At 27.5% G+C, this 12,819-nt stretch overlaps 1 protein-coding gene and 1 pseudogene across 2 annotated transcripts; both read left to right on the top strand.

Annotated features, from left to right (window-relative positions):
* The first annotated feature begins 6,125 nt into the window (after window positions 1-6,125).
* On the top strand, window positions 6,126-8,555 carry LOC137826479 (expansin-A8-like). The gene is made up of 3 exons (XM_090294339.1): window positions 6,126-6,397; window positions 6,757-7,069; window positions 7,996-8,555. Exons 1-3 carry the CDS (start codon window positions 6,250-6,252, stop codon window positions 8,297-8,299), a joined length of 765 nt encoding a protein of 254 aa, XP_090150465.1. The 5' UTR covers window positions 6,126-6,249; the 3' UTR covers window positions 8,300-8,555.
* A 2,877-nt stretch (window positions 8,556-11,432) lies between these two features.
* Window positions 11,433-12,819, top strand: LOC137826954 (expansin-A8-like; annotated as a pseudogene). Its single transcript, XR_016515096.1, has 3 exons — window positions 11,433-11,619; window positions 11,723-12,022; window positions 12,415-12,819. The product of XR_016515096.1 is annotated as an expansin-A8-like (transcript).

Genomic DNA, 12,819 nt, shown 5'->3' on the forward strand with positions numbered 1-12,819 from the left:
GCAGCAGATGGAAGAACTGAAGATTGATGAAGACACAGTGGTTAAGGAAGATGAAGATTATTGAAGCCATTGAAGAGCAAATGAACCTCCATTTTATGACTTAATAAATGGTATGCTAGAGATTAGATAGTAGTTTTAAATTTAGACATGTTAAGCTCCAAATTCTGCACTGTATCTGCTGTTACCAACCATCAACATCATCCATCTGCAATTATTCTAAATTTTACTGTCATGTTTTTCCTTTAAGTGGTTTTCCTGGTTTTTGGGATAGCTTCAGTAGTGATGGGTTATGAGGGAGGAAAGGTTGAATATAAATGGAAAAATCAGAAAAGTAAGAGAAATGAAATAAATATAGAAAAGGAAAAAATAAAATCTAGACCTATAATATTAAAAAATTTAATCAATTTTTCCACTTAAGAAAAAAAAAGATAAAATAATTTGGATATGAATTATCTGATTGAGATCGTAAATAAACTTGTACATATATATAAATGTTGTTTGAACTTATTTTTATATATATCCAACTTTTTAATTTTGTTATAAAGATAGGAATAAGTGCATATGTGTATATCTCATCCCTATTTTAAACTGCTAACATTCATAGTTTATTTGCTATTTTAGTTTAAAATTTATATAATTTTTTTTATTTTTATCTGATGTTGAAAACAAAAACTATCCTCTTAGAATTTAATTTTTAATAATATATTTTCCTTACTTTTTTTATAAAAAATTATTTAATAAAATTAAAATAAAATATAAAAGCGAATATAATATATCCGTTAACGAATAAAAAATGAGACACAAATTGTATAAACAAAATATGTATATATATAATTAACCAATAACATGAAATAAGATATTAATAGTAATAATATTATTAATTATAATAAAAATAATTATGATAATAATAAAAAAATAATAATCTTAATAATAATTTTTATAATAATAAATATAATAATTTTATTTATATGGATATATAACAAAATAAAAATATTAATTTAATAAGTCGATGTAATAATAATAAAGATAATAATAATGACAACAAATTATAATAATAATAATAATATTAAAAAAATTATAGTAATAATAATAATTTATGATAATTGTAATGTGAATAGTTTTATTTTATATTAAAATAAAAATATTAATTTAATAATTTGTAATAATAATAAAGATAATAATAATAAATAATGAGGATAATTGATATAATAATATTAAGAATTTTATTATTAATAATAATTTATGATCATAATAATAATACTAACAATTTTATTTCATACTAATATATATTGAAATGAAAATATTAATTTAATAATAATATATGAAACATAATTATGATAATGATTATAATAATAGTAATTCTCCTATTATTAATAATAATTTATGATTATAATAATACTAATAATCTTATTTTGTATCAATATATATTAAAATAAAAATATTAATTTAATAAATTGATATAATAATAATAATATTGATAAGAATAATAAAAATAATAATATTAATATTAATCACTAAATTATCTAATAATTACGTATTTTCAGATATTCAATTCACCTTGGTTCGATCCTTCCTATAAACTTTAATAATAATATGTAATGATATTAAAAATGTGAAGTGTCACATGAGTTGATAAAATACATAAATGCAAACCAATTTTGATAATGCAAATGGCTCTATCATTAAATGCTAGATTCTTTGCCTAACCCGTACGCTCCAAATCTACTCCAATCAAATTTCACTCATACTTTCTCTGCAATTACTGTTGTGCTAAGATGTCTCATTATTTTTCATTTTTCGTACTCTTTACCGATTAAAAGAGATTAAAATAATACATATATATATATATATATGAATTTTAAAAAACAATTAATTATAAAAATTGTAAAATTTATTCTACTAAAAACATTTAATCTTGAAAAAATTTAGGAGTGATCAAAAGTAAACCTAGTTTGAAATAGATACCGGAGAATTATCTCGAGTGAAATATATGACAGGTTTCTTAAAGTCATTAATGTTTGCTAATTGGTTTTTTATGTTAATTGTTCATTTCAATTGAGAAAATTATTTTACAATTAAGTTTTGTTTGGATAAAAATGAAAGTTGAAAGAAAAAGAGGAGAAAGAGGATGGAAAATGAAATTATTTGAATATAAAAAAAATGGATGATAATATTTCGTCTGATATATATAGACAGTACAATCCTATAAATAAGTAAATATTCTAAAATGAAAAGAAATTGTTTTCGAATTAGTTTGGAGATTGGAAGAACTATTGGTTCAAGATGTTGTTCGGTCGGTTTTCACGTATTCAACGCTCCTTCTTCGGCCTCTTCCGTCGAGTGGTATCTCAAACGGGTGAGGTACCTACAGATGGTGCTCCAACGCTCAAGTCAGTAGGGTGTTGTATTCGGTTGTCAGAATACTATAGATAATGACGTACCTTTGTCCTTGGAATGCGTGATATTTATATTACCTTGATGGGCCCTTGTTGTTGAGTCAGATTAATGAATTGGTTTGTGATTAGGGTTGGATTAGGTCATCTCTTAACTATGGGTTAGTCTTGCTAACCAGGTCAACCTTTGACTTGAGCGTCCTATGTCGGTCGACCATGTGTGTCACATGGTCGACTTTGTCGTTTAGGTTGGGATTTGGTTATCTGGATCAGTCGAATCAGGTAGACCGGTCGGTCATCCCAGTACAAAAATAAATATCTCATATTTATTATATATTATTTATTCAAACTAAATATTAACTAAAGGGTCATATTATAATCTCACATATTCTTATCAGAAGACCCCAAAACCTGAGAATGTGGCCTGTTGTAAAATTAAATGTTTTATGTGAATCACTTTTTTAGGAAAGGGTTTAGGGAAAATTAAAGAAAATTCTTAAATTGTTTTTGTATTCATTGTGTGTGGCTTCTGATTCAACCTTCCTAGAGAAAAAACGTGGCATCAAAAGCTCTCCCACGATCCTTAATTTGATATGACAAAATGCGACAATTTTGGGACAATCCCTTGTGAAGGTCACTGACGTTGATCCCTAAACCCACAGCACAAAACGAACTATTTATTCCCAAGGAGAAATCCAAACAAAATAACATGTGTGAGACTAATTACAAAATATTTCTTTTCCTACATTATTTCTCTCCATTTAATTTTTTAGAAATAAATAATTTTTTAAATATAAAAATATTTTTATATTAAGAAAAAATGAAACATAAATAATTTCTTTTTTAGTATGAAATAATTTTCATATTACTTTTTTTTACGGTCAGCAAGTAACCCATTTTTCTTTTTCTTTTTTTAATTCTTTCATTCATAATTAAAAAAATACGTGTGTTACATGATAAAAAAATGGATAAACTTTATATGAAAATGGTTATAAACTATAAAAGGGGCTTACCCAATATACTTTATGTGATTTTAATTTAAATAATTTCTGCATAAATGTATTTTCTCTCTCTCATTTATAGTGAATTATCGTTAAATACTCTACAGTTAGATATATAAAGGGAAAGGAAATAATTCTGTACAAATATACCTTTCTTCGTCATGCGTCGAAAAATTGTTGATATCTAATATAATTTACCCAAAGAACTGGAAAATTGTTAATAAAATTTGTTGCTCATTCTTTTACCAGCAAATGAATTGCTTTAAATGGGTTTTCTTTTGGGACGTATATAAGCCAGCTCCTCCAAACTCTTTTGGGATGACGATATTTGCACATTTGGAATGTCATGTAGTAAATTGTAATTGCTATTTCAATATTGTAATACATGTTTCTATTTTTTTTTTTCAATCATTAACATAATTATTCATTATTAAATTACTAAATAAACATATTGTTTAAAAACTTATCCAAGAACATATTAATAGTAATATTTAATATAACACATTTTTTATAAAAAAAATAGTCACATCAATTAATCTATTACAAACTTTCATACTACTTCAATTTAAATTCACTTTCTTCCTTCAATCTAATCAATATTGTTTTTCACTTTTTTATTTTTCCTTCCCTTTTTTTTCAATCCAATCTCACATTAATCCAAACACAACATAAAAAAAAAAAACATCACTTTTATTAGAGATTGTCATTATAAAAGTCAAGTTAAGTTGTCAAAACAATTCCATGATTAATTTTAATATATTTAGATTTATATTTAAGCAAGTAGAGAAATTATATTATATTTATACTTATCTTTTCTCATTATATATTTAATAAAATAGAATGTGTCATCATCAATTCTTATTCAATTATAAATAACTTTGTAGTAGATTCATCTAAATTGTTTAAACCTAATTCAGACAATAAAAACGTTGTATACACTCAATTTGTGTTAAAAATAAACAAATGTGTATGAATAAAAAACACACTAAGATGATTTCTGCTAATTAGGTTATAAAAAAATATGTATGTACCTTAAAAGGTTTATTTTAAAACAGACATAAATGACAAACTAGAACTTTTCTAAACATTGTTTGGTTAATACTCACGTAGTGTATTTATCATAATGGTCCAATGGTTATAACCATTATTCCATATGTTAATTTATTATTTGTTCAAAACTTTCACATGTAAATATAATTATGAATTAATCAAATTTAGGAGGGATTGTACACCAATTAGTCATGATCAAATAATAATAGAGACTTTTAAGATAATAAATTTATAGATTTTTATCATAAGTTAGTTCATTATACTCTTGAATCTGAGATTTCAAACCTTCTATTCCAAAGAAAGTGATCTCCACTATCCATGTCCCTTCTACGGCTGATACTCATCCGAGGCCAAAATGACACTAAAATTAAGTATCACATGGTGCATTTCAGGTTTTAAAGTATGGTCTGCCACCACATTTAATTTATCCTGCAATATCAACGTCAACAGATTTAAGATTTCTAATGTGGTAGAGCTGAAATGTGTCTTCCTGTAAAAATGGATAGAGGCATAAAAAATCACTCAAAAAATGTTAAGGTCTCATGATTTATTAATAAAAAAATCTGTGTTTGCTTTTGGAGAACCCAACATTTGTGCAATGCAATTGCTATTGTAACAGGGATGAACACAATTGTTCAAAGTTTCTCACAAAAACAAATATCACAAAAGATGTCAACTGCAATTATAATTTAAAAGTTTGGTACTTCTTGTGTTCAAAAGCAGGAAATCTCAATCACTATAACAGTTCTAGAATATTTAGAAATAAGAGAGAATCATTCTCTGTGATGACATTTTGATTCAGTAACATCTAAATGCAATAAAGTGCTTCCAATATATGAAGAGAACAATTAGGAGAATGGTTTATCCAAATGCCTTAATTGGGTGTCAAATGCATAATCAATGATGGCTTATGATATGTGCAACAACTAATTTCATCTGATCTAATAAAAAATATCTGAGCATGCACATCAACCCAATCATTCTTCAGTTCTTTTTGACGGACACGAGCATACATTAGGCCACGTATGAATCCAACCATGATTTGGAAAACCTGTGTCTAATAAACTATGAGCCAAACACTTTAATTATGTTGAAGAAACATCATAGTTAATGACACATAGCCTATGTAATCCTGTCTATGTGCCAAACTGTGAAGCACACAGAAGATACTGTCATCTTTTGCGCGTGAAAAATGGGAGGCATATATCATGAAAATGCCCTCAGATGCTCCTGCTTTTGCTTGCCCAGATGGACAGATACCCTTTCATGTGCAAAGATAATGTTAGGTTTATGATTTCCTTAATTAACACCCTACCCTACCCAATTCAATTGGGGATGCATTTATAGCTATTGTCACTGAAACACAAAACACCTACACAATTGTGCAGTGATGATTTGAGTATTAATAGCATGTCCTTGACGCTTTGTTCCATGATTTTGTGAATCTCTCCCTATTCTATCACTCTTATACAACTAGCAGTACCCTAAGTAATGGTAAAGTAATGGCTAAGAGAAATATGATAATAGGCCTATAAAGTTTGTTGGCCGTTGGGGGATGCATGTGCTGGTCTCTGGCCTACTAGATTAGCGGTTGGGAATCTAAACCAGAACCATAGCATGTGCCTTTGATTTGGCACTTGTTCTGTGCCTTTAAGGAAATAACCCTACCATTGTGCTTGTCACTAACCAAAATCATGCTTATAAATACACACCCCTCTATTGGCTAAAGCATTCATCATCACAGCATAGCAAATTAAGTACACATTCCCCTGTTTTGCCTCCTCTGTTCAACCAAGTAACTTCCAATGGCACTCCATGCATCCTCTTTTGTCCTACTTATTCTCATTTTTATCCACGTTGACATGCACTTGAAGACTGCCTCTGCTGACTATGGCGGTTGGCAGGGTGGTCATGCTACTTTCTATGGCGGTGGTGATGCTTCTGGCACAATGGGTCAGTGTAACTTTTATCTTTTATCTTTATCTATCTTCAAACAAAACTACTACATGTAAGAAACATTGACAAATTGAAACTTTTCAACACCATTATTATGTCTTCAATTTCTTAGACATTTTGACTAACCTAGTAAATATCTTTTAGACCAAACTTTAAGTGATTTTGACAGTGCTTTCTAATTTGAATTGAGGTTTTCACTAGCCATGTGTGTGCTAAAAGTTTGCAATAGTAGTCAACATAGACTACCAAGATAAAATTCTAACTTCAACTATAAAATAACATAGTCACATCCATAAAAGTTTATCTAAGTTTTGTCTTGTTTTCTAACTTTTAACCCTTTTGTTTGATGCGTGCAGGAGGTGCATGTGGCTATGGGAATTTGTACAGTCAGGGATATGGAACTAACACTGCAGCTCTAAGCACTGCTTTGTTCAACAATGGCTTGAGTTGTGGGGCATGTTTTGAAATGAGGTGTGATGATGACCCAAGGTGGTGCAAGGCTGGCACCATTGTTGTCACTGCTACAAACTTCTGTCCTCCAAACTTTGCTTTGCCAAACAATAATGGTGGTTGGTGCAACCCTCCTCTACAACACTTTGATATGGCAGAACCAGCCTTCCTTGAAATTGCTCAATATAGAGCTGGAATTGTGCCTGTGGCATTTAGAAGGTACCATAAACATATCTCAACCATAATTTCCCTATATTTATGAATGAAAAATTGTGTTTGCATTTTCAACACCAAGGTTTGGAGTGTGCAAACTGCATCATTCACAAAACTTACATCGATAATTTAACTTTTTAAGAGATTAATGTGGTCACTAAAACTTCAAAACAATAGCATAATGACACAAATTTTAAAGTACTAAAATCTTTCAAAATCACATTTCTTCATTATCCTTAGGTTTTCTAACTCCATTCCTCTATTTAAATTACCAACTCCTAACTCAATTAACCTCCCTTAACCAAAATTTTAATTAATGAGAAGGAAAAAACTCATTACTAAATTGATTGATAACATATTTAGTTTTTTTTTTTTTAAGTTTTTGACATGTGTTTGTTTGGTCTACCTTCTCTTTTCTGTTTCAGTTAGGTCTTAGTCTTTTTTTTATATATACACCATGTATTTTACTCTCTAACCTACAAGTAAATAAGAATTTCTTTTGGATTTTTTTTCTCTTCTTTTCTGTTTTTCTCTCTTTTACGCTTGAGTCATTGTCTTTTTTCATTTGAAATTAGAATTCATTAGAACATCTTGTTTTTCATTGTGATTACGTGCGATCCATTTGATTCATCACATCAGACAAGGAATATTCATCTACACTTAACGTAATATTGATTACTAATTCATATTTTAAAAATATTTATTTTCTTTTAATAACTAAAAGTCTAAACCCTAAACCCTAAACTCCTGTGACAAATTTCATAAATTATCTATTTTTGTTGAGTTTCCAAATACTTTGTGTATTGAGATCTTGAATTATTTGATATTGATAGAAGAGTGCATATATAATTTGATTTAGCTTGTTCTAGTTTCCTACCAACCTACCTAGTTAAACCCTTCTTTTGTTCTCTTATTGGTGATGATGACAACAGGGTGTCTTGTGTGAAAAAGGGAGGAATAAGGTTCACAATTAATGGACATTCTTACTTCAACCTGGTTTTGATCACCAACGTCGCGGGTGCAGGGGATGTCCATGCAGTCTCCATCAAAGGGTCCAGAACTAGCTGGCAACCTATGTCAAGGAATTGGGGACAAAATTGGCAGAGCAACTCCTACCTAAATGGACAGAGCCTCTCTTTTCAACTCACCGCCAGTGACGGTAGAACTCTGACAGCCTTCAACGTGGCACCAGATAACTGGCAGTTTGGTCAGACCTTCCAAGGGAGTCAATTTTAGTGAAAAAAGAAATCACATGTTATTATATTAATATTAACTTTATTTTAGTAAATTAAAAAATGTGATTACCTATATATTGTGTGAAAATTAATCCCCAACGGGATAATAATTAAAAAGGTTTTAGGTGTTGTTGATGCCACAAGAATGTTAAGAGAGGCATTTATATATAATATAAAGTACAGCACCCGTTATAGGGACTTCCCAAATGTACTGTTATATTTAATATTCAATTCCAGTTGCTATTAATTTCATCTAATCCTCAATTTTGTACATGTCAATTGAAAAAAATAATTAATTTTAATAGCATCTATTCACTATATTATATTATAAATTAATAATAAAAATTATCTTATGTATAAATGATTTTCTTATATAAATGATTTTTTTATATAAATGGTATTTAATTTAGTTATAAGGTTTCCACCTTGTCTGTTTTTAGAATTCTTTATGAATAGGTATAGTCTACCTATGTATCGTTTTTGTTAACATATGGGTTTTGGTCTAGTCCCCGTATTTTTGTATTTTTTTTCTTTTTTTTGTTTAATAATATTTTTTCATGTGATGGTAAATGATTGTTGTTACTTGACGTGTCAGCCTAGCTGAGATCTTGAGTGGCATAGTAATACATGAAAGCTTTTATTTAAAAAAAATAGTTATAACTAGTAATTTTTTTAAAACAAATTATTTATATTTAAAAATAAATTTATAGTTAAAAAATCTTAATTAATTATAAATTAAGACTCACATTGAAGTTAAAATATTATTATTATATTTTATATTTCAGTTACGTTTATTATTGCATGTGACAATAAATATATAATTACTTCTCGAAGAAATGTATATGTTTTAAAACACATCATCCAGTTGTCACTTGAAAAAACTCTTATATTCCTATAAATAAATCTTCGAAATATAAGCTATATAGATAAATATATGCATTAAATAATGTTTTAAAAAAATTCTACTCAAATAATTTCTACAATTCTTACTGTAAGGTGGAGTTAAAATGTGTAGATGAAAAAAAATAGTAATCAGAAAACTATACAACTATTTTATTAAAATAAAAATATTATATTTATTGAAAAACAATATTGAAAGGCAGACAGAAAAACAATTTAATTTTTTTTAAACATATACCTCAAACTATATTAGACTTTCTTTAGTCAACAATAACGTAATTTATTATAAATTAAGACCCACGTTGAAGTTAAAATACTATTATTATATTTTAGATTTCAGTTAACTTCGTTTATTTATTGTGTGTGATCATAAATATTTCTTAAAGAAAAGTATATGTTTTTAAAACTCATTCAATTGTCACTATAAAAGTTAAATATATATTAAATAATGTTTAAAAAACGTTTACTAAGTATACTCTAATACTTCCTACCATTTTTACTATAAGGTAGAGTTAAAATGTGTAGGTGAAAAAAATAGTAAAATAGAAAATTGTACAACTATTTTATTGAAATAAAAATATTATATTTCTTGAAAAACAATACTGAAAGGCGGATAAAAAACAATTTAAATTTTTTAAATATACCTCAAACTATGTTAGACTTTCTTCAGTCAACAATAAATGTTTAGTTTATTATAAATTAAGACCCACATTGAAGTTAAGTGTTATTGTAGTTTAGATTTCAGTTACCTTCGTTTATTTCTTACATGTCACAATAAATATTTTTTTGAAAAAATGTATATGTTTTAAAACTATTTTAGTTGTCATTAAAACATAACTTTATTACCAAAATCACGATCATACATAACTTTATTACAACATTTAAAAGAAAAATAAGTAAATAACAACTAAATTTAAAGATAATATTTTAAAAAATTAAAAATTATTGATATTTAAATATTACAACATTTAAAAGAAAAATAAGTAAATAAAAACTAAATTTAAAGATAATATTTTAAAAAATTAAAAATTATTGATATTTAAAGTGATTTTTATTATTAATAAAAAAAGTTATAAAATATTTTTTAAATTATCTAAATTAGTTATTAAAGTATTAATTATTAATATTTTATATTATAAATTAATCTTTAAAAACTAATAAAAATTAATTTAAAATATAAAGTAGTTAGTATTAATGATCACACACCAATTTAAAAATTATTTTATAATTTTTTATTAATAATAAAAAATCTTAGATATTAATAATTTTTTAATTTATAAAATGATCTCTAATTTAATCAATGTAATAATTAATTATTGATTATTAAAATTAATTTTTGTTTAATAAATTTTTTTTAGTGATTCCATTGTTTTATAAGCATTTGTATTAGTCAAATTCTTTTTCAAACACAAATAGTCCAACTACTTTTAAATATAAAAAATCTAAAAATAAATTCGAAAGCTTAAATAAGATTTATCAAATATTGAACATTATTTTTTTTTATAAACATCTAAATCCAAACATATGTTCTCCAAATTGTTGTCACTAGGTAAGTCTAAAAGTCAAACATGATAAACACAAATATTGAAAAAAATACAATTAGTATAATTTAAGTTTAAAATATTAAAATCATAAATATATTTAATCAATTTATAATGCAATAAAATCATTAAATAAAAAATAATTTTAAAAACTAAAATTAATTAATATTAACTAAATTAAAAACTATTTTAAAAATAAAAATAATTATTAGTCTCATTTTTATTTAATAACTTTTTAATGCTAATTTAAGGATTTTTTTAAATCAATAAATAAAATACATTTTCTTTATTTTAATAGAAATATTTATAAGAATTTTTCTTGTAACAGTTTTTATATATCTTCCTTTCTTAAATTTTGGAAATAAGAAAAGTTTTAAAAATGTAACACTGTTAAACATAACTAAAGGAGTGATAAATATATTTATGATAAACAATAAATAAAGATCAAACACAATAACTAAACCATTAAAACTTATTATGTTCCATACTATGTCATCAATGAAAAATTAATGTTTTAAAGTATAAATTAAAGAAAATGTGTTTATCAAACACCCTAATAATGTAAGTAATTAACAAACCAGAAATAAAAATAAATAATAATGAAATGTTTGAAGTGTAGATAGAACTGTGCTTGTTAACTATTCAGCAATTTGCTTCTTATAAATAGAGGTTCCCTCTTGCATTCAACTTCAAAAGAAACCCTGCTTTGGCTCCCATTCAACCAAGGCACTTCCAATGTCTAACCATGCATGTTCCACTGCACTACTTATTTTCATTTCTGTCTTTGCAGAAATACACTTGCAGGGTGCCACTGCTGCTGACAGTGATGGTTGGAATGGTGCCCACGCTACTTTCTACACTGGTTCTTCCCAAACCATGGGTACGTTACATAGATTCTATCTTTGCTAACATTTGTTTTTTCTTGGTTTTTTTTTTTTTTTTTTTTCATATTAGGTTTGTTGACATCATATGAATACATGCAGGAGGTGCATGTGGTTATGGGGATTTGACGAATGAGGGATATGGAACTGATACTACAGCTCTAAGCACTGCTTTGTTCAACAATGGGTTGTCTTGTGGGGCTTGTTTTGCAATTAGGTGTGTTAATGATCCAAAATGGTGCAAGCGTGGGTCGGTTGTTGTTACTGCTACAAACTCCTGTCCTCCCAGCAGTAGTGGTCCTGGTTGGTGCAACCCTCCTGCACAACACTTCAACTTGGCAGAATCAGCCTTCCCCAAATAGCTCAGTATAGTGCTGGAATTGTGCCTGTCTCATATACAAGGTAAGTTTCATCGATCCATAAACTTAAGATATCTACGTGGACTAAAAATTATGACATTTTATTATATATAAGTGGGTGTAAATCTCATCTCATAAGTCAATTTTATGAGTTAAGTTAAACTTAAAGTCTACTTCGTAATATTTTATCAAAGTCATTTCGACCAAAACTCACCGCATGAGTCCATTTTATAATCCATTTTATAGGATTGACTTAGACTTCAATTCGTAATAATTCATTATATAATCTTAAGAAGTCTTAGTTAAACCAAAAAAAAAAAAAATTGGTGGTGAAATTTGTAACGATGCAAAACTGTTACACGCATTAATACTAACGTTTATAATAACACTATAACTGTAACTAAATAAACTTTATTTTATATTTTATAACAACAGAGTGCCTTGTGTGAGAAAAGGGGGAATACGGTTCACAATTAAAGGACACTCTTACTTCAACTTGGTTTTGATCACCAACGTCGCGGGTGCAGGGGATGTCCATGCAGTCTCCATCAAAGGGTCCAAAACAGGCTGGCAATCTATGTCAAGGAACTGGGGGCAAAATTGGCAGAGCAACTCCTACTTCAATGGACAAAGCCTCTCTTTTCTAGTCACCACCAGTGACCGTAAAACTGTCAGAAGCTACAACGTGGCACCATATAATTGGCAGTTTGGTCAGACCTTTGAGGGCCGTCAGATTTAGACTGTGCAATGTGGGGTAGGTTAATTGAATAGCTTGTAGGTGCTACTACCATTGATTCACAATTGTACCGTTCTAATAAATATTAAAATTAAGCTTTCAAT

The sequence above is a fragment of the Phaseolus vulgaris genome, chromosome 8 (assembly GCF_051622355.1).
Source record: "Phaseolus vulgaris cultivar YP4 chromosome 8, ASM5162235v1, whole genome shotgun sequence".
In the NCBI taxonomy this organism is placed as follows: Eukaryota; Viridiplantae; Streptophyta; class Magnoliopsida; order Fabales; family Fabaceae; genus Phaseolus; species Phaseolus vulgaris.